Here is a 23,658-nt window from a genome sequence, read left to right on the forward strand (position 1 = left end):
CTAGATTTTTATCTTTAAAGCAAAAAATGAGCTTCATAGTAGCCAGGATTTTTTGCAGTTAAATATTTTCACGATTTTTGGGCACTGTTATTATTTAGCATTAGATCTAAATTAATAACATTTAGACTCTAGAGATAATGGACCCAATACAGGGAAGATTATAAACTATATATCTACATCTTATTTTCGTCAATGAAGCTCAGTAGGCCTATAGCTCTAGATCTATTTTAGTGACAGTCTTTGCAAACATTTGTCTTAGTCAATTTGTTTTTAAACAAGCCGCACAGGCTCTTTTATTTTTGTAAACTTCACTAAGTTGTACTCGAGATGTGTTACAAAAGCTAAAATGCTTACTTCTTCTACTATTAGATATAGAATCTAGATCTAATAATATACTAATATAATATTGCATCTATGTAATTCTAGATCAAGATTTATTTATTCTAGACTCTATCTAGATCTAGACGAAATTTTAAAATATCAAATTTTAGAAGTGCGTCTAATTGGTTCTGTGAATATCAATATAATTAATTATAGTAGAAAAGATAGTCGATTTCTAGCTTTCTTGTAAACTTTTCTGGATGCCATTTCTTGTTATGCTGTCTTTTTGTTACATTGGCATTATTGCTAGTTTAGAAAGCGGTAATTTAAAGTTAATTAAATATCTAAAATTAGATATCTTGACTAAATACTATGACATTGAATACCATGAATACTAATTAGGTCTACTATGATGACTGTGACAATCACAATGAATGACAGACATAGATAAGATATCATAGATCTAGAGATTTTGATGTAGATTGTGTAGATCTATCTATCTAGATCTAGCGATCTAATTAAATCATCTATGATTTAGATAGATTTAGAACAGGGGTTCTCAACCTGTCGGTCGCGACCCCCTAGGGGTCTATAGACTATTTGACAGGGGTTGCTTATGACCATCGAAAATGTGGATTTTTTTGTCCATTCCAACTTGTAAAACTTGTCACATACTAAGTTTTTTTTTCATTGGAATTAAGTTTATTGTTATTTGATGATAGATATTGCAACAACTGAATCAGAATTAATTTTTAAAAATTTGTCTCAGCAGATATATTTTTATTAAGGTTAAGCTAATGCTGTCATTTATATGGCCAAAGAGTCAGTATTAATAGTCAATAATTAAGATATAAGGGAAGATAAAGGTCCGCCACTTTAAAAATAATGAACAATGACAAACAAACATGTTAAATCTGTAATTCGGGAACTAAACTGTGTCCATTTTTAAAAAAGGTTGAAGAAAGCATCAATAAATATGAATTTTAATAAGTAAACTTTGTTTAGAAATGTATAACACATTGGACAACATGAACCTTGGATGAACTAATGGTAGCAGGGCAGGAAAGCATGGGCGTCCCATAGTGCTATGGTAAGAAACTCTGTTGTTGAGCTCCCATACTGTTCTAGTGTCACTTCATTTGTCTTCCCGCAGCTCTTGGTCACTCTTTTAAGATTAGCACCTCTGTTTCTTCTGCCTGCCCCTGTGTCCCATTAGTTTAAGCAGAAATTGAATAACCCCAGTATGTCATTTCTAACGAAAATAATAATTACATGCTTCCAACTTTATCTGCTCTATGAGGAAAATGACATTGAATCTGATTCATCCTACTATCCAAATGTACGTTAACATCTTATTTGCACTAGCTAGAAATCCAATGAAAGTCAAAGTTGAAGATGTTTAGGAGACAGAAATAGTTTAACAGCGAAAAATTTCTATAATTTGTCTGTGTTGCACCTTGTTCCATTTGCAAACATTTTTTTTAAATAGACTGTTAGTCTAAACACAGAAAATTATTACATATATATGCAATGTGAATAAGGAATAGAAAAGTAAATAAATGCATGTCATAAAGATATTATTTCATTTATTTGTAATTGGATGATAAGGATAACATAATGTAAAACATATATTTCAAGAATATAATTACATATTGTTTCATGATTAAACACAAAGCTTTGACTATGCAAATCAGATATATACATTAGGCCTCCAATAATAATTTTGTAACATTAGCATAAGCACAGTTACTTATACTGATAATCAAAAATAATTTACTGTAGTGGGTTGCGGATAAGTGATGAATTGTGAAAAAGGGTTGCAGAGCTAAAAACGTTGAGAACCTCTGATCTAGAAAAATATTATTATTATATAATTATAGACTCTAATCAATTTAATCATGGTAATCAATAAGTTTCATTTGCTTTTACAAAGCTTAGATCTAGATTTAAATCAATTATAAAATTATATCAACTCACTCTGCCTGGTACAAATTTCTTTCATGTAATTACTCCCACTTCCCATTTTTGGTCAAATTGGTGGATCAAGTTGAAACTTTGCACAGTTATTCATTTTGACTGTCCCTAACTAATATGAATAAATAAATAAACAGATTAATCGATTAATTAGTAGTAATTAATTAATGTTGTTTGATTTAAAAAGGGAAATAAATCGTGCAGTATTGATATATATAAATATTTTAATGGAGGGGAACGTGAAAGAGGTATAAACTCTAGATCTGTGTTATCTTATTATATATATAATTACAGACGTTCTATCAAAAAAGAAAATCTGTTTTAAGCGTGTGTTGATCTAGGCATGTAGGAGATTTAGGACAGTATTTAAAAAAAAATCTATCCACCTTAGCAAGCATATTTGGTCAAATATTACATAACATGTTGGTATACATAATTAAATATGCTTTTACTCCTTGTAGCCAAATCTATATCCTATATTGTAATGTATTGTATATTGAAAGAACAAAGTATCCTATTTATAAAAAAAAAATTAAAAAAATGTAAATGATATATATTTAAATCAAATATGTGATTTTCAGTATTAAAAAAATCACTTCAAGATATGTCTTTTGAAAATAATGGAAGAAATATGTTCAATTTTATTGGCTAAATGATTTCAACTTATCTGTTAAGATTAACTCTTTCTCTCCTAATTGACGATGCCAACGTTGATTTGACTCCCATTAAACTAAATTGGTTTTTGGATTTATGAACTTTAATTTGTGTTGTGTAAAAAAAGCATGCATTTTCCTATAATTCAATACCAAATATAACATTTTTTTTTATCACAAACAAAACAAGTTATTGAAGTTTAATCATAACAGGATAGTGAAATACAAATGAGCGAAATGAATAATACTATTGGAATGAGAAAAATAATTACGGAGAAAAAGAGCTTTTTCTTAATCTGTTTAACTTATGTGCTGTTTCCTTTCATACTGCTAGCACTGTGCCTATCAAGTTTTGAATATTATGAGACTTTCAATTATATTTCTGAATTCACGAGAATTAAAAGATCTTTTGGCCAGACACAATTAGTAAAGCGTGTGCACTTCCAAGTTTTTAATATGTAAGTTATCAATTGAACAGAAATATGTAGATGTCTAGATCCAGTTAAATTTATTATTAGTTTTAGAAATAACTATTTATATCACCTAAAGGCTATCTTTAGTCTACATTTGTAGCTTTGTACTTAATATATGTTAAAGGGGCTATAGTTTTCACAGTAACTGTAAAAACTGCTTACTTTTTTAATGTTAAAGTTTTTTTTTTTTAAATCATTGGTACTTGGCAATTAATGTTGATGAATAGAATGGTTATGTCACTTACAGTTACAATTTATTCTATCTACACGTTTCGTCTTGTAACAGTTTCAGTCCTATCAAGTTTTTAACTGTCTGGACTCATCATCATCACTTTTTTGAGTTCCTCGTGGAACATAGGGCCTCGACAAAAACACGCCACTCTCCACGGTCTTTTGCTAGCTTTTTGATGGTGTCCCAGCTCTTCCCTGTCTTCTCTGCTTCTTCAAGTACACTGCGTCGCCATGTTCTTTTTGGTCTTCCTCTGCGTCTTGTTCCCTGGGGGTTCCACTCTAAGGCCTGCCTAGCTCTGCTGCTGGTATCTTTTCTAAGGGTGTGACCAATCCATCTCCACTTCCACTCTAAGATCTGCACTTCTATGTTTTTCTGTCCACTCATCTCCCACAGTTTGGTGTTTTCTACTTTGTCATACCAGTGTATTTTTAGGATATTTCTCAGGCATCTGTTGATGAAGGTCTGTATTTTTTTGGACTAGTCCATATTAAATAAAATGCTTGACATGACAGCTAATTATCTCAATTCAGTTTGAATTTACATTTTTGTTTTTACAGTAAGTTTTTAATCTACAAATTGCAATTTGATATAGAAAACAAAACATAAAAGTACAAATAGTAAATAATATAGAAGTTTAAAATTTTTTATTTATTTTTGTAATCTGTATCAAACAGCAGTTTTGATTTAACGCTAGAGTCAGGTGCCACTGTGTTAGCTAGAAACTTTAAAACCTATCTGGTTAATGGCTATGGTAAAATGAGACCATTCACTATTGACACTGCCACAGTATTTACTGGACATCGTACAGGTAATAATATATATGTATAGTAGTTCTATACCAAGTTAGATGTTTGATGTCTTTGGCAGACAAGGTAGTTTTATTCTTTGCAGTTTGAGCCAAGGAAAATCAATATTGTTTTTTTTTTTCAGCTATTCAGCATGGCCATACAAAGTGTTGATTCTTTTGGGCTGTAGTGCTAGCAGGGTTAGCCTAAGGTGATTTAAAATGGGGCATTTAAATAGGAAGCGATGGGAAGACAACATAAAAGAATTGGCATGACGCCATTGAAAGAGGTCCTATCAAAGGCAAAATACAGAGAGGAATGGAGAAAGATGGTTGACAAATCTTATGTGGTGCCCCAACTGTCCAACAGACTAAGGGATAGGTGAAGTTGATTCAAAGAGGATATGATTCACAGTTTATAAGGGTGGGCATAGTGTTGGTTATGTTGGGCTGTAGTGTTAATATGGGCAGGCTGTGGGGATTTAAACTGGGGCATATAAAGAGGATATGAGGGTGGGCCTACAGATCAGGGGTGGGTGTGTGGGATTTATTCTAGCTGTTAAGGTGATAATTTAAAGTTGTTTGTCTCGATCTTAGTTCAAATTATTGTAGACAGCTCTATGCGTGGGAGGATATCGATACTGTTCAGTTTGTTATGTAAATTATGAGTGAGTCTGGTGTGAATGTACATTTTGTTTTTTTCTAGTTATAATGTTTTGTTTGGTGTAATGCACAAATTGTAAGACAGATTTCCTTATGGACAATAAAGATGATTATTATTATTAATATTATTGTTTGAGCCACTTCTTTTAGTGATTGCTGGCTAACATTGACTTGAGAGGGAGGTAGTTTACTGGACTGTCTGTTTGTTTCACGGATGTTTGTTTGAATATTTTGAAGTCTGTATTCCAGTTAAAAAACAATATAAAATAGAAATAAATATTGAACTAAAAATTGTCTATAATATTGTTACTTACAGATAATTCTAGCATAATTGTCAGTGCCCATACAGAGGATGTCCTGTGGTCAATACAGGTATTTGAAGTCAATAATATTTACGTTATTGAGGTAATTTTATGAACTGTTTGCACTATTTTGTGTTATCTACATACCATTTAGTTGTTTATTGAAAATAAATATTATTATTGTAACTATTATCTTTTTTTATTGGATTCAGATTTATCCTAATTTTTGCTTTTAGTGCAGATTAACATGTAGGATTCATTTAGAAGTAAAGTAAAAAGTTCCCCTTTCAGACCTTGTGGTCTATAGGGCAGATGATGTAAAGGTCATCTGTTTCTGTGGCCTATAGTTAATGAGGGTGTCATGTGGCCAGCACAACGACCAACCACCTTTAGTTTTCCCCAACTAATGTCAGGTACACATTAGAGCTGGGTGGACTCAGAGGCGCCAAAAAATCCCGAAATAAAAAAAATACCAGTTTTCACCAGGATTCACCCTTGAGGGATTATGGGCGCGACATGGCCTAAATTATGCTGATGTGCCAAAAACCCCAAATAACATTTCACCTGGATTCAAACCCAGACTCCTGGTTCGGAAGCCAAGCGCTTTACTGCTCAGCCACATCACCTCCTTATTTAGAAGTGGGTATTAGATTAATCATCTATTCTCTCATCTAATTCTCTTGATAGGTTCAGCTGAAACAAATTTGCAATTGAGTATAAATAATTTTTGTTAACATACAGATTAGGAGCTCTGTTGGCTTCTTCTGCTAGTCTTTATGGCATTCAGCAACTATTTACTGGTATAAAGAACATGAGACTTGGTTTTCTTGTCCGTCCTGAAGTTAACTCTTTCTCTCCTGACGATACCAAGGTTTATTCCACCAGAATGTGGTAAATAATTACGGAGAGAAAGAGTTAAGGCATCATGAAAAATGTTTGGCCTAAAATAAGCGTAAGGAAAAAAACCCAACTTTTTTAAAAGGGTTATTTCTTTTAGGTATTTTTGCTGCTAGCCTCCTGGGTAGATATTTCCTAAAAGTTACATCCACAGAAACTGTCCCTAGCTTGAAAATGTAATTTTTTCTTTTAGTGTAGGTTAACAAAATATAATCAGGTGCCTTTCAAACTGGTAGTTTTTTAAAATATCATTTGCAAAAAAAAATAACCAATAAAATATCAAATTAGTTTCATTTAATCAGAGAGAAATGGGGCCTGATGTCTGAGTGGCAAAGCGCTTGACATCCGATTGGCATCAGGATTTTAGGGGCATCGATGAGTCCAACCAACTCTAAGGAGTACCTATAATTGATTTGGGAAAGTGAAGGCATTGTTCATTTGGTCACATGACACCCTTTTAACTGCAATAGAAACAGATGGCCTTTACATTTTTCTGCCCTCTAGATTGCAAGGTCTGAAAGACTACTTCTTTTTTTATCAGAGAGAAAAATATTAAAATATTTCCACTTTTGTCTTTCAGCCTGCCTGGTACTACTTAACTGCTGACAGTAACCCAAAGAATAACACATACCTAGCTTACAGAGCATCGGACTTGAAAAATGTGACTTGGAAGTGGTAATTTATTTTTGATATAGTAGAACTATGAAAAAAAAAACAATCCTATATCAGTATATGACACTTGGAATTCTGAGTTTCAAATTTTTTATTATTTTTTTTATCTTTTCAGTCTTAACAAATATGCCAACCAATCTAAAACATTCAAAACTTTGTATAGTATGCCTGATAAAGCTGCAGGTGAATATAATTGTTGAACACATTTTAAAATAATTCTTGATAAGGAAAAATTTTTTTGTTAATCTTAAGGGAATGTAGTGGTCAAATGGTAAAGTGTTTGGCTTACAAACCGAAGGATCTCAAGTTCAAATCTGGATGAAGACTAAGACTTAAGGATTTTATAGGTACCTGACATTAGTTAGGAGAAATAAAAGGCAGTCGGTCATTGTGCTGGCCACATGACTCTCGTTAGCCATTGTCCATAGAAAACAGATAACCTTTTACATCATGTTTGCTGGGTCGGAAACGGGTATTTGCATTTCCTTCATTATTTTGCTTAGTCAAGGCTGCAATGATTGTTTCTAAGTGGATTAAATTAAAGTTTTCTAAAGCCAATTTTCTCTTTTTTCCCTAATTTCTAGGGCATTTTGCAGAACTCAAAAAAAGATCTACAAAAGGAACTACTTGTCTTATGAATATGTTTGCTGACTATGACCTGTTTGCCAGACGTTGCAGACATAGTGAGCAGATCTGTGGATCATTAATAGTAAATTAGTTATTACCTCGTTTCTGTATGGCTTGCTTTAGTTGATGCATTAGTATTAGTTCTACATAGCAACAAACGCACCACACAAATAGAACAGGTGACTTCTGATTCAGCAAACTTGTGAAAAACTGTCCCTTAGCAAGCAAAACAGAGTGAATGCTAACAAGAAAGATGATAAAAGATAAGTTGGTTAATATTACTCTTCACCTATCCCTTAGGATAGAATTTTTACCCCACATGGATTTTGTTTTCTAGGGCAGGCCATATCCCTTCCAATTAGCTTTTCTTTAGCATCACTTCCAGAGTCTTTAGTGGCCTTGGCATTGATTGTAGAAAGACTAGCATTCATTATTATAGGTAAGTGGTCACTGCCAAAATCATTAAGTACTTGTTGAGTTGTGAAAAGTTCCAAGTTACCAGAGACTCAAGAAATATCTAGCAGCGATAATGAGCCATTGCTAGCATACAGAATGTTAAAAAAAAAAAGGTGGGGGGGATTCTTGTTTTGCATAAGGAAAAGATTAATAGAGTTGCATAGGTCATAGACTAAGTTACCAGGATTGTGAATGGGCATTAAGATCTCTAACTAGAATAGTGCCTATCATTATTGTCACTCATATAACTAAAGCCTGTTTTTGTGGGTTTATAAACATTGATGCTTTGAAAGTGTCTTTTATTTTTCCAAATTTTCAACACCAAATTGTCTGTCCTCACCTGACCTACATCTGTGGGCACTTTCTTTGTAACCAGAGCATTAGTCGCCAATACAATCAGTTCACCTGTCAGGCACTCTTGAAATAACTTACACCCATGCACACTTTGTTGAACAATGTCATTATTTCTAGTGTTTTTGAAATAAGTCCTAAAACATGACTTTGAAGTTTTAGGGTCAGATTTGGAATTTTTAGGATTGGGTTGCTTTAGCTTTGCAACTAATTTAGATTGGGAAGAATGGTAACCCTTTTTCACAATGTTCCAGACATTGTGAGGCAATTAGGAGCACATTAGTCAATGCCAGACCTATTGCCCTTCATCTGATTTGTGGAGCATTTTAGGGTCTGCTCTGACCTGTCTTTTTTATTGTATTTTTCTTTAACATATTTTGGGTTCATTTAAAGTAAGCGGTCCAGATGTTATTCATAGACTTATGAAAGGGTCATAGAATGGCCAATTCAGCCACTTAATTGTCTGGGCAAGATTTAATCCAAGGATGGAGTAGGGACCTTTTTTGATACTGCCAGTTTAGGGCATGCTGATTTCAGCATTAACTCTGAACTCCCCCACAGACAGTTTATATATTTTTAAAATGTTTTTCTTGTTAGCATTATAGTAGTTTGAGACTAAATTGGATGATAAACATGTTGACAACATTGAATAGTTTTATTAGGTAACAATCAGCGAGTTGTTTAATAAATAAATAAATAAATTTTGGCTTTTATATAGCGCTACTTTCATGCTTATAGAGCGCTTTGGTCCAATCTCAGTTGTGGACCAGTGGGGGGAGGGGGTATCTAGGAGAAGGTTTTTCCGTGCTGCCTTTAGGCAATAAGTTTATTAGTTTAAGAAAAACAAAATACTGATTAGATGTTTTTGTTCTCCAGGTCAGCTTGGTTCAGAAAGCTGATGCAATCTACAGAGCTTCAGTGTTTGATTATGAAAAGAATATAATGTTTACAAACATCAGTTTACATATAAAAAATGTAAGTCCTTGTGTTTTCATATTAATATACATTTTATGTCATGACTTTATTTTGAAGAGAAATATTGTCTGTCAAAATTACATGTCATAGGCCAGTTTGTAAGTGCCTCTATGTCTCTACCTGAACACAATGAAGAAAAACTAAAGTAAAAACATATATACATATTATTAAAGCTAGTAACTTTTCATCAGTATTGCTTTACCCCCCACATTTGAGTCTTATATAAACTATGTTGTTCTTTCAGTTGATTTTATAAACTATGTTGTTCTTTCAGTTGATTTTATAAACTATGTTGTTCTTTCAGTTGATTTTATAAACTATGTTGTTCTTTCAGTTGTATATCTACACCAGCTACACAATTTCAGATCCAAATGGAGGAAAATTTGTGCATTTTAATGTGGATGGTATTGCCTGGACAGCTGACGACAAGCTGAATGTAAGAATAGATATTAAGTTTTTTTTTAATATCTTTAAACCTGATGGGTTTTCTTTCTCTGACCAATGTCAGCTACCTATTGGACTATGGTGGACTCATCTGTCCCATCTGGGGCATAGGCGACCAATCATCTTTCATCAGGTGTCTTGGTTCAGGGCAATCTTGCCAATCTGCATCCAAATCTCTGCCCCATGTATTTCGGAGCTGCTCCTTTGTCCTCCTTTGGGGGCTCCAGGGAAGGACTTGTCTTGTAATGCTGGATGAACACTTGCCAGTCTCTTTGAAGGATATATTGTTCAAGTGAATGCTTCTTTTCTTTATGGACTCAAGAACATCCTAAAAGTGAGAAATATAAAATCCGACAATATAAATCCTAAAAAGGAAAATCTTGGCTAAATTTTACTGTGCAACATTAAAAATCTGCTAACATATGCAATAACTTGTTGGCAAGGTAGCTTGTCATCCAAACTCTCTAAAAGCATTCAGCATAAACCCAGCCACCTGGGAGACAGAAACACATAACAGAGCATCATGGCGTCGCACAATAAAAACTGGCGCACAAATTGGAAAAGAGAACAGCGCTAGCAGAAGAGAAGCACCAGAGAAGAAAAGCAAGGCCAATGACACTAGCTCCAGCTGGAATAACCTGCCTAGTGTGCAGCTATTTCAAACTGTATTAATGCTGCTCTTGTAAAATGTTTTACATGTTTCGGATGTTCCTTCAGAGTTGAAACCAAACCAAACCTCCTGCAGGATGACAAGGGATGCGAGCTTGCAAGGATTGAACCTGGGACCATCAATAAGTCAGAACGGGAACCATGCAGGTTGACTGGTTGAGATGGAAAAAATCAAGATGTATGTCACTGAATAAATGTGTGTTGCATCTGTTACTGACAATGAGTTCATGTAACTCATGTCACATCAAATTTTCAATTAGAATCCATAAAAAAGTGTTAGTCTTGGTCTACCAAAAGTTAAACTCTGCTACCAATTCAATTTTGCTCACCTCATGCCATTCAAGTTGCAGTGAAGTGTTAAGCTCCTCAAAACTCAGATTTTTTTTCTCCTTTGAAGAAGAAATAAATCGCTTTGGTGCTTAATTTATGCAGTTATTTAAAGTAATGCCCAGGGAGTTGTCAAACATAGACTATGACGGGCAGTATTGGATGAGCTCTGTGCTTTACCTTAGATCTGGGTATTTTTTGAATGCTTTTAAAAGACTTACGAAAAATTCAACATTTTCTCTGAAATATTTAGCTAGCCAGGAAAACCAGTGACTTGGCAGAATTTAGGTCATTGGTTAATATGCATGACTAATTGCATGATGCGTAGGACGTAATCATCTTCTTATTTGAAGTAACGTCTGTATTATATAAGAAAAGATATCACCTTGTCCATAAAAAAAAAATTTTCAAGCATAAAAGCATAGATATTAGTGCTACAAAGGGGATGGTCTTTGCATAAGGATGAGCACAGTAGTTCATGTGACCATGCAACTAAAATACATGTAAAATTAGCAATCGATATCAGTCTTTTGCTATTCATTTGGAATAAGCAAAAAAGAACTTTCAACTAGTTCAGATAATATATTACAAGTTTGCTTCTAATCTTCATTAGATTATATAAAAGCCAATGCTTTTAAAAAAAATATTAATTTGGCTTACTTCATTATTTATTTTCAGTCTTTTGCGTACTATATGCTCTACATGCATCCCAAGCTGTGTCTTAATCATCTGGTTACATCGTTTCCCTTCCCCCAAAAAGTATTAGGACTAGCCTACACAGGCGGCATATGTAAAGGTAATGTAGTTGACTTTACAAATTATTCTTACATAGATGAATTTCTAAATCTGATTTGATGGAATTCTTCATTTTGCTCATTACTATTTCACTACCATGTTATGATTAGGCATCAATAAATTTTTCGTTTGTTATTACAAAATGTTTTAATTTGACACATAATTAAAGGCAAATGCATGCTCTTTTTATAGAACACAAAGTAAAGTGTATTAACTCAAGCATTTATTTAATTTAATGAGGTCAAATCAACGACGGTATCGTCAACTAGGAGAGAAAGAGTTAAAGACTTTATTGCTTTGGTCATTTAGTTCATTTCCTGGGAATGCATAGTAACATTTCTATATACATATACTAGCCGGATATGACCAGCGGCCTGCAGGTCTTAGTTTGGGTATTACTGATCTAGTAGATTTAAATCTGTGTCAAACATGGCAAATGTTCTCTTAACATTTTTTTTTCTATTTAGCCACAAAAAATGAAATACACAGGGTGTGTATGTTTCACCTAACCATTCTTTCATCTCTCTTTCAACACGCATTCACACCATTCCACATTCACTCTATGGTGCGCACCACGTAACACCCAGATATGGCTGAAACATGTCTCCCAGATGAGAAAACTTTGAAGCTGAAACTAATGGTATCAATGCAAATGAATTGTTTGCACCCATGACGATAGAAATAAGGAACCATTGGATTGATTGATGAAGGCTGAAATATGTTTCATATGAAATGCATCTATCATTGCGTTCATGAATGAGATGTCACAACTTGGAAATCTTGTCCATTGGATCCAAAGTTGTATTGTCAGCGACTATGAATTTTCATTGTCAGCTACATACAAGCTTGAAAAGATTGTTCCTGTCACACACTAGTTTTAGAACCACTGTGACACAAAGTGAATTAGTAGTGATTTAGTAATCATGTAACTACTTCATGCCAACGCACTTGAAAATATTGGGTCTGTAACTGACCACGGGGTGATTTCAGTTAGTTGATCTTTGGACTCCTGAGAGTAAGGAGCTATACAAGAGAGTGTGATATGTTATGATATGACTTAGAGTATTATTGCAAGTTGTGGACTAGATATATAGACATTTTTCACGTGGATTACGTGAAGCCTATTGTATATTTTCTATGGCTCTATTTGCCAGCAAACTTATTTTATCTATCATGCAATAAACCTATATGTTGTCTGCAAAATGAGGACTTATTCAGTTCGTGATTGTTATTAACTGTTGTGCTGTAGCTGTAGTCTTACGACGTAACAAGTAGTGCAGAAACTCAAGTCATTCTCAATCAGGGTCATAAACCATTATAAATGCAACACCCAAGCCATTTACATTCACACCCTAGACATTTACAGTTCCAAAGCAATTATGTCTCATGGCAGTACTAACAAGTATATTATGTGCATCTGTTCTTCATTTCCAGAGAGATTCTACAAGTGTAAAAGAAATAACTTATTATCATTGGTACTGGTAGGGGATTGGCCTAGTGTTCCAAACACGAAACATGCAAAATTAGAAGTCTGTAACTGATTAGAGAATGGGCCTCATTCACCAATCGTAAACAAACAGCATTTAGCCACGTGGTTCTCTATATCTTCTATATAATTTACGATCTGATGTTTAATTCATGAAGGTTGTCACATGACAGTTTTTTTCGTTGTTTTATCAATAAGATCACGTGACTAAATGTTGTTTGTTTATGATTGGTGAATGAGGTCCATTATAACTTTGCTAGTTTCTTTTCACAGAATGACATGATCACTATTACAAAAGTAAGTTCACCCCACCCCTTTTTCAGACCATGTGATCTATAGGGCAGATGATACTAAGGTTGCCCTTAATGAAGGTGTCTTGTGGCCAGCAGAACGACCAACTATCCCAAAATTAAAAAGCCCAGTCTTCACCACGATCGGAACCTGAGACCCCCCGGTTTGGAAGCCAAGTGCTCTACCCCTCAACCACTGCCCCTCCATTACAGAAGTAAACTAACAAAAAATTGGTTCAGGAATGAATTATTCATTTGCCTTCAGAAGAAAAAAGTGCGCAAAAGATTTTCATTACTTTTTACGGAGGCAGCAACATCTCTGCAATGCTTGTCTTGATATGATAATTTTTATCCCCAGAAAGCTTAGAAATGTAGCAATCACATCCCTATAATGGCCTTGATCAGTCAGACATAAATAACTCCCAAGGGGATGGTGTTCTAATAATAAAACACTCTTTATAAATGAGCTAGTGTCAGCTACCCAGAAATCCAGAAATTCAAAATCCCAGTCTTCAGAAGCCAAGTGCTCTACCACTTCATCACCATGCCCTTCTAAGGTAGTAATTAATGAAGATTGGCATGGTCTTTGAAGCCATTTTTTATGTTTCAGTTATGTCGGAGGACCATTTCGTTATGAACACAGCTTTGATTTCTACTATGAGTTCATCCCAGGAACAAGTGTCCAGCTTGGAAGTTCTGCTGGCTTTTGCACACGGTGAGCTTGTTGATCTCTTTAGTTTGTCCGGCAAAAAAAGAACGTTTATAATCATGTAAGGGTCATGGGTTCACCTGCAAAGTAAATTAGAATAAAGGCTATCTATCTTCAATGACCGTTAATAATTTTATAGTTTAGCACCTCACTGTTTACCAACCTAAAGTACTTACTTATTTTGACTTGGTTCCTCCTGTGCTTTTAGGCTCATTTGGCAGTGTCTTCATAGGGATCATTCCTCAGTGATGCTTCTCACAACTGGTGGCTTCTGCTCTGAGACCTATGAAGATGTAGTGCCATGTTACTAGAGGGCATCCCTGTCTGCGTTCTCCTCATTTCAGTCCCAAGTTATTGCCATCTGTGGGTGTAATGCAGTGGTTCTCCCCCTTTGGGGGTTGAGTGACGATTTGCCAGGGGTCGCCTATGACCATAGAAAAAAATGAATTGTTTTTGTCCATTATTCTATTGCTGTATTTGCACCGGGGGGGGGGTCGCGGCAGAGTTGGGGGTCGTAAAAAGGGGTCACGGAGCCTAAAAGGTTAAGAACCGCTGGTGTAATGTAAGCTGTTGGAAAAACATTTCCTGTAAAACCTAATGTGAAGTTCAGTCACAACATCTCTTAAATGGTTTAGTTGCCAATCATCGAAGAATTCCTGTGTTAGTTATCTGCTCTGTTGTAAGGGACTCTTAATATCCATCTTATCCACTGGGTAAAAAAAAAAATGTAGTATGGTAATGGCGTTTTTATATATAACATAAGTTCATGACTACAGTTGAGTTAAATTTTCAAGAAAGCATATTATCATGATCAGGGATGTGTGATGTAAATCCTTAAAATACTGCTGTTAATGAAAAATTGTATTTTTCAAGACATTAATAATAAAATTCTTATCTTATCTATCCTCACCAGAAGTAGGTATGTTTCTTAAAAGAAAATTTTCATTTGACAAAAGTTTGTTTTACTTATTGGTTACATTGTTTTATTCCTAATTTTTTTTATATTTATATTTTTCTTTGGTAAACAATTTTTCACACAATTTACTTTTTTTTTTCTTCATTTGGTTAGTAAATCTCTAATATAATTTTTTTTTTTTTTATCTAGCTGCTTCTTTCAATTTTATGACAGGTATTAATGATTAAAAGGCTTTTCTTTGAGTCTAAAGATTAATGACGAGTTCAGTATTACATGTGGCTATGCAGTCTCAGCTGCGACCTACATATTTGACCACATCCAGCGCAGATATAATGTCTGTTTTAGGTTCACTGCCTTGCTGCTTGGTGGAGTTGTTGCATTAGAGGGTTATTGGTTCATCCTCTGGTCGGTGCTGTCCCTTAGTTTGTTATATTTCATTCACCATTTTCTCTCTTTAAAAATTTGTGTTGTTAGTGCTGCCTTTATAAATTTAATACGTATTTATCCCTAACATGCTAGATGTAAAATTGCCTCAAGCAGACTAGATGTATACCTACCCCCAATATATTATGTAAATATTTCTTGTAATTAGATATAGTGCTTGCTTTACCTTTGATACCATGTGTTAATAACTCTTGTTGTTATTAGTTGTACTTATATAATAAGTATACAGGAGGTCTTATCATGGACTCACCTAGTTTATTGATAATAAAGTTCATCCACAATTGCAATGACAAATAGTACCTTGATAAGAATATTATCCACAATTGTATACAATGAAGGCTTTCTCTCAGTCTTATAGAATCAAATTTAAAACCGTGTCCAGCTTATAACTCAACTAACTAGCATTATGATATAGACTGTCTCTCATGTGCTTATAACTCAACTAACTAGTATTATGACATAGACTGTCTCTCATGTGCTTATAACTCAACTAACTAGTATTATGACATAGACTGTATGAGTTACAAAACCAGCTAGTTGTATTCAACTAGCTTATAACTCAACTAACTAGCATTATGATATAGACTGTCTCTCATGTGCTTATAACTCAACTAACTAGTATTATGACATAGACTGTCTCTCATGTGCTTATAACTCAACTAACTAGTATTATGACATAGACTGTATGAGTTACAAAACCAGCTAGTTGTATTCAACTAGCTTATAACTCAACTAACTAGCATTATGATATAGACTGTCTCTCATGTGCTTATAACTCAACTAACTAGTATTATGACATAGACTGTCTCTCATGTGCTTATAACTCAACTAACTAGTATTATGACATAGACTGTATGAGTTACAAAACCAGCTAGTTGTATTCAACTAGCTTATAACTCAACTAACTAGCATTATGATATAGACTGTCTCTCATGTGCTTATAACTCAACTAACTAGTATTATGACATAGACTGTCTCTCATGTGCTTATAACTCAACTAACTAGTATTATGACATAGACTGTATGAGTTACAAAACCAGCTAGTTGTATTCAACTAGCTTATAACTCAACTAACTAGTATTATGACATAGACTGTCTCTCATGTGCTTATAACTCAACTAATTAGTATTATGACATAGACTGTCTCTCATGTGCTTATAACTCAACTAACTAGTATTATGAAATAGACTGTCTCTCATGAGTTACACAACCAGCTAGTTTTATTCAACTAGCTTATAACTCAACTAACTAGTATTATGACATAGACTGTCTCTCATGTGCTTATAACTCAACTAACTAGTATTATGACATAGACTGTCTCTCATGTGCTTATAACTCAACTAACTAGTATTATGACATAGACTGTCTCTCATGAGTTACAAAAACAGCTAGTTGTATTCAACGTTCAAATCAAAATTCAGTCTTCAAGGCAACTTGGTCATTTGATATGCTCTCTGGACTGTATTCTCGAAAGTCCAGGGTTTGAAGCATCCCCAACCACTTCTGAAGGAACATCCCAGACTTACAAGTTAGGTCCAAGCTCTCTGACCTTGAAAGTAACGACTTAATTCAGTGCAAACTTTTCATTTAAAATTACATAAACTAGTTTTTAGTTCTTTGGCCTTTAGTCAATAAGGTTTGGTACAAAAAAACAACCTATTCCAAAAATACTACATGTTAATTTATCATTTTACATATTTTCTAATCTGTGACTGCAGGACACAATTTTGGGAGTGATCATGACCCTAATAAATACCCATGCAGTCAGTCAGAAGCAAACGGAGGAAATTACATAATGTGGGCTTACAGTGGTACAGGAAAATATACTAACAACTTTGTAAGTCAAAACTTTTTTTTTGTCATTGTATAATTTAAAGTTGTTTTTTTACAAAGTATTTTTTTTATGTTTTTCTTGGTTTTTTATCTTCTTATGAAAAGAAAAAAAAGTTCCCCTTCAGACCTTGTGGTCATCTGTTTCTGTGGCCAAGGGTTTACGAGGGTGTCATGTGGCCAGCACAACGACCAACTACCTTTACTAATGTCAGGTACTCTTTAGAGCTGGGTGGACTCAGAGACGCCCAAAGATCCCAAAAATAAAAATCGGTTTGGAAGCTTAGAGCTTTACCACTCAGATACCATGCCTCCTTATCTTCTTATGCTGAATAAAATATTTCTTAAATTTTACTTTTGTCTTGTGGTCAAGTTTCATGATTACAAAATTTCTAATTTCAGAGGTTTTCTCCATGTTCTTTAAAAAGTATAGGCCGCACTATAGCCAATGCTGACTGTTTCGTTGGTAAGCTTAGAATCAATATTATATATTTTATGGCCTCTCTCCTTTTTTTTTTTAACAATATTCTCTTCAGAACTGTAAGGCATTAGCAGAAAATAGTACTAAAGCATGATCAAGCTTTTGCATCACAAGTCAATCATTCACAGTCTGCTGGTGTTAGAATTGAGTGCCTTTAATAATATTAGTCAAAATAATCACCTGTGTGATGAAGAGCAGCAGACATGTTGAGGAGACCACACAAAATTACATTTAGAAAAAGGTGTTTCTTTGTCAGTAAGCTAAACCAAGCTAAAATGGTTTGGCCACCTTGTAAGAATACCAACCTATCAAACACACCAGATGGCTAGTAAATAATTTATGCAATGCAAGCAACATTCATATACCAAGGTCTTTATCTGGTTTCAAACCAAGCTACATCAGCCTGTGTTATGGAAGTATAAAGATTTTCAACTAAAAGTAAAGATCTATTTTTACAAATGTGTCTTCCACGAGCTTGTCTCTATGACTGCTAGGATACTAAAGCAGATACCCACATATGTTTTAAACTTCATTCAGAGCTTAAATTCTGAATACAAATGGGCCAAATATCTTAATCATTATCAACTTTCTCTAACTGCAGCCTATCCTCTTAATAGTTGTTTTTCCTTCTTTAGCTCTCTCTAGGTTGACCCTTTGGATACAATCCTATTATATGATTGCTTCAAGGTATTGATTAAAATTAACACTCATTATTTTTTTTTTGGGGTACCTCAGTGAGTGTGGATTAGGGGTCTATCTTGCACCCTATTATGACTCTTGTCCAATGGGAAGGATTTTACCCAGGGGTTCCTACATATTTCTATACTGTACCGCCACTAATCATCACAGTATATGGAATGGGAAGATGGATGGAACAGCTTAGCGGAACCTTATTTTCATCCTCCACATGTGCAATGCTTATTTGCTAGGATTTGCAGTGGGAACCCACTGAAGGCAGTTAACCTATCTATTTCCCCTAACAGATATTTCCATGAGGGTGCCACAAAGTGACAATGACGCCTGAAGTATACCCTCAGTTTTGGTTACCAGAAGTCTTAACCTATGTTTTATACAAGACTTACAGTTGAACTTTACCAGATGTCCATTTTTATGTTTTGAAAAGACTTACAGTTAAACTCTATGACTTAACCAGATGTCCATTTTCATGTTTTGAAAAGACTTACAGTTAAACTCTATGACTTAACCAGATGTCCATTTTTATGTTTTGAAAAGACTTACAGTTAAACTCTAGGACTTAACCAGATGTCCATTTTCATGTTTTGAAAAGACTTACAGTTAAACTCTATAACTTAACCAGATGTCCATTTTCATGTTTGTGCTTCATTGTAGAGGACTTTGATAAGTCTCTGTGTGGTAATGGACTTCCTGAAGATACAGAGGAGTGTGATCCTGGACTTATCCTGAATAATGATCCTTGCTGTACTAGTGATTGCCAACTCAAACAGGGGGCTATCTGCAGGTAATTGCTGCAGCATTGATCATCCATGTGTTAACCATGATGCAGTACAATGGATATTGTTTATGGTTAACTCTTAATTGCAGTACAATAGATAGTGTTTGGAATGAAATATTAAACCTAGTTCAATTATTTGAGTGAAAAGGAGATCTGTGTACTTTTTTTTTTATCAAACAATTGTCAACCTAATCAAATGTTTCTGAAGCATTTTTCTGTTTTAAAGATATTAAAAGTATATATTTCTGGAAGCTAGACCTATTCTATTTTAACTTTTTTTTTTGTGTGGTATTATGATAATAAAAAAAAAATTTTAGAGTTGTCTGACACACCTCAATAAATGGGAAATAGGAGTGCTATTGGGTTTATATTTATATGCATCTAGTGCTCGGAGGCTATTTTGATGTCTGGGAGGATTCTTTTTGGTAAAGCATAAACCTTTTTGTTTTTCAAAGTAGAGTTTGTAAGAAACATAAACAAGAATTCTAATTACTGATGTTGGCATCCTTCAGGTTTGGGGATTGTTTATTCTTCATATTTTAAGGCATACTGTAACTGAATAAAACCTTCATTTTTTTTAAATTCTTTCCTTTTGAAATGTGTCTTCAGTGCCATGATTTTGGATTGCAGTGTTTTGTAGGGCACAATTCTGTCAAACCTTTGCTATTTTGCATTTCCTTTTTCCTTCAGATGTGAATATTATATCCTAGCCATGTTCAGCATGGAAGGAGTTGACAATAGATAGGGTTTGAAATCAGGACCATGTAATGACAGTCTAGAGTGCTTAACACAAAACCAGGCAAACATTCTTTTAAAGGTTGTGCTTGTTAGAGTTAGAGCAAACATTCTTGTAAAGACTGTATGATATTTCAGTGGTAATGGTAGAGCAAAAATTCTTGAAAAGACTGTATGATTTTAGTGGTAGAGTTTCAGCAAACATTCTTGAAAAGACTGTATGATTTCAGTGGTAGAGTAAGAACAAACATTCTTGTAAAGACTATGATTTCAGTGGTAATGGTAGAGCAAACATTCTTGAAAAGACTGTATGATATTTCAGTGGTAGAGTTAGAGCAAACATTCTTGAAAAGACTATGATTTCAGTGGTAATGGTAGAGCAAACATTCTTGAAAAGACTATGATTTCAGTGGTAGAGTTAGAACAAACATTCTCGTAAAGACTGTATGATATTTCAGTGGTAATGGTAGAGCAAATGTTCTTGTAAAGACTGTATGATATTTCAGTGGAAGAGTTAGAGCAAACATTCTTGTAAAGACATGATTTTGGTGATTATGGTAGAGCAAACGTATTTGTAAAGACTTATGAAATTTCAGTGGTATGGGTAAAGCGAACATTCTTATAAAGATTGTATATTTTAGTGGTAGATATAGAGCTAGCATTCTGCAATGACTGTCTGATATTTCAGTTATAACTTTGTGTCACTGCTTCTTAGACTTTAAATAGACTAGTTGTATACTAGGCAAGTTGCACCCAAATGATAGGACTGTTGCTGGACATTTTGGCTGTTGAACTACAGGAAAACCATGGTTGTATGGTCTTTGTATTATTATAGTTATTGTTGTATTGACTATGTTCTACTGATGAAGTATCTAATTAGGATATAGGTATTTCGCTGACTGTTGTATGTTTCTACTGTGAAGAGAAATGTTCTTGGTGTTCTGATAGTTCAAATACATTAACAACTGTGAAATGGACATGGGTCATGCAACAGAGACTGCTTTTGAAGTGTGGTTAGTTCTTTCTATCTGAGGTAAGATCTGGTCTGGGTTAATATGGTCAACTGCATTTGCTAAATGAAGTACATTCATAAAGCATTTCTAACTCTGTTTTCTGTTACAGTGATAAACACCAACAATGCTGTTCTAGCTGTAGAGTAGCCAGTAATCAAACAATGTGTTCAGACACTGAGTATTGGAGTTGTAAACAAAGAACCTATTGCACGTATCCTTTCACGGATCAATGGTCTATCTGTTCAGAGCCCAATATTGTTTAATTGTAGCTGTATATATGTATCTAAAAAAATGTATTTGTTTTGACCTAGCATTTATCTTTCATATCTCAATTTGTATTTGTTTTGACCTAGCATGTATCTTTCAAATCTCAATTTGTATTTGTTTTGACCTAGCATGTATCTTTCAAATCTCAATTTGTATTTGTTTTGACCTAGCATGTATCTTTCAAATCCCAATTTGTATTTGTTTTGACCTAGCATGTATCTTTCAAATCTCAATTTGTATTTGTTTTGACCTAGCATGTATCTTTCAAATCTCAATTTGTATTTGTTTTGACCTAGCATGTATCTTTCAAATCCCATTTGTCTTTGTTTTGACCTAGCATGTATCTTTCAAATCTCAATTTGTATTTGTTTTGACCTAGCATGTATCTTTCAAATCTCAATTTGTATTTGTTTTGTCCTAGCATGTATCTTTCAAATCTCAATTTGTCTTTGTTTTGTCCTAGCATGTATCTTTCAAATCTCAATTTGTATTTGTTTTGTCCTAGCATGTATCTTTCAAATCTCAATTTGTCTTTGTTTTGACCTAGCATGTATCTTTCAAATCTCAATTTGTATTTGTTTTGTCCTAGCATGTATCTTTCAAATCTCAATTTGTCTTTGTTTTGACCTAGCATGTATCTTTCAAATCCCATTTGTCTTTGTTTTGACCTAGCATGTATCTTTCAAATCTCAATTTGTATTTGTTTTGACCTAGCATGTATCTTTCAAATCTCAATTTGTCTTTGTTTTGACCTAGCATGTATCTTTCAAATCTCAATTTGTATTTTGTTATGACTTTCCTTACTTGATATTTAGAGGTGACAGTCTTGAATGCCCACAAGCTCTTCCATTACCCAATTTTACTACCTGCTTAGATGGGTAAGCTTTTAGTTTCTCATTCTACAGTATAACACTAGCCTTATGTAAAAACTAAATTAAAAAAAAAATGTTACTGGTGCTGTCTGCTTAAAAAAAATGTTTATAGCATTGAATGCTATGAATGGTAGACTTAAGTTTGCTTAACAACACTAGTATGTATCTCTTCAAGATTCATCATCATCAGTCTCTTTGAATTTAGTCATAGGGGTACTGTGACAGTTTTTGCAGCCAAATCCCTTCACATTTTTTGGTCAGCTGCTTTTCTTATATCAAGAGGACAGCCCACACTCTTTTATGTTGTCCAGCCAGCTTTTCCTTTGATGACCCTTAGTTCATGCTCCCTCCCCTGTACCTTAAAGGATGACTTTTGGCAGTGAGTCATGTCTTACAATATGACCAAACCAGCTCAGCTTTTGTTTCTTCACAGTATTGAGTTCATCCTTTTCGCCAGCCAGAGTGTTGACTTGTAAAAGTACAAACTCATGTGTCTTCTTTTCTTTATATCCAGATACCCCCAAATTTCCTGTAGTGTTTACTCTTAAATACATTCCTTGTATATTGACATGATTTGAATGTAAGTCTAACTAAATCGGGATGTTAGCTTACTATTTAGCTACTGATTTTAATGCCTTGTAAGTCTTACTAACTCTAAATTTTAGCTAACTACTGAGCTACTGATTTCCATTCTTTGTACGTCTACAATTATAGTCAAACTGAATTTCCATTTGATTGGATCAATATAATTATCTTATCTTAACTCTGGATCTTAGCTAAGTAGGTAGCTACTGATAACACATTCACCCTAATCACAGCCTTAGCATAATGACAGTTTCAGTTTAAAGAGCACATTTTCTTTCAACACAGGGGACAGTGCTTTAATGGTGTATGTGTTGGCTACTGTGAGGCCAAGGGTCAATATGAGAAACTCAGTTTGAGGTCTTGCTTGTGTAAAACACCTGGTCAGTCATGTCTTTAGTTTTATGCTACAAAATATTCATTAAACATAATAAAGTATGCTAAATTATAGTCAGTACTCTAATTCTTTTCCCTCTTTTTTTTAATTATCTAGATTAAAAGAATAGTATTTAATTATTTCTAGTGTTCAGTATCATAGATCAGATTACAAGAATCACAATGCATGTTAAATTTTATGTATTTATGTAATAGTTTTGTGCTTGTTGAAAGTGAAATGAAAAAAAAAGTAGCTCAATGAAATAGGGTAATTTATACTATGGAGGTGCAATGGCTGAGCGGTAAAGCGCTTCGCTTCTGAACCAGGAGTCCAGGGTTCAAATCCTGGTGAAGACTTTGTTTTTTTTTTTATTTCGGGATCTTTGGGTGTCTCTGAGTCTGCCCAGCTCTAATGGATACCTGGCATTAGTTGGGGTAAAGTAAAGGCGGTTCGTTGTTATGCTGGCCACGACACACTTTTTAACTGTGGGCCACACAAACAGATGACCTTTACATCATCTGCTCTATAGATCGCAAGGTCTGAAAGAGGAACTTTCCTTTTTTACTTT

General features: G+C 34.2%; 1 protein-coding gene across 5 annotated transcripts in view; it reads left to right on the top strand.

Annotated features, from left to right (window-relative positions):
- Window positions 1-482: 482 nt before the first annotated feature.
- LOC106061542 (ADAM 17-like protease) overlaps window positions 483-23,658 on the top strand; it is a 29,989-nt gene continuing 6,813 nt past the window's right edge. For 2 of the 5 annotated variants that reach the window (XM_056013362.1, XM_056013366.1), the window contains exons 1-17: window positions 483-642; window positions 3,283-3,406; window positions 4,328-4,461; window positions 5,417-5,505; window positions 6,880-6,974; window positions 7,087-7,154; window positions 7,556-7,680; window positions 9,282-9,380; window positions 9,715-9,816; window positions 11,499-11,616; window positions 14,002-14,106; window positions 17,179-17,297; window positions 17,693-17,756; window positions 19,122-19,251; window positions 21,103-21,204; window positions 22,076-22,138; window positions 23,003-23,097. In XM_056013362.1, the coding sequence (XP_055869337.1) occupies window positions 582-642; window positions 3,283-3,406; window positions 4,328-4,461; window positions 5,417-5,505; window positions 6,880-6,974; window positions 7,087-7,154; window positions 7,556-7,680; window positions 9,282-9,380; window positions 9,715-9,816; window positions 11,499-11,616; window positions 14,002-14,106; window positions 17,179-17,297; window positions 17,693-17,756; window positions 19,122-19,251; window positions 21,103-21,204; window positions 22,076-22,138; window positions 23,003-23,097 (1,693 nt within the window). In that variant the 5' untranslated portion in view covers window positions 483-581. Of the gene's footprint in view, window positions 643-1,121; window positions 1,412-3,282; window positions 3,407-4,327; window positions 4,462-5,416; window positions 5,506-6,879; window positions 6,975-7,086; window positions 7,155-7,555; window positions 7,681-9,281; window positions 9,381-9,714; window positions 9,817-11,498; window positions 11,617-14,001; window positions 14,107-17,178; window positions 17,298-17,692; window positions 17,757-19,121; window positions 19,252-21,102; window positions 21,205-22,075; window positions 22,139-23,002; window positions 23,098-23,658 lie in introns of those variants that run through there. The other 3 variants (XM_056013365.1, XM_056013363.1, XM_056013367.1) reach the window with 3 other exon arrangements.

The sequence above is a fragment of the Biomphalaria glabrata genome, chromosome 16 (genome assembly GCF_947242115.1).
Source record: "Biomphalaria glabrata chromosome 16, xgBioGlab47.1, whole genome shotgun sequence".
NCBI lineage: Eukaryota > Metazoa > Mollusca > Gastropoda > Planorbidae > Biomphalaria > Biomphalaria glabrata.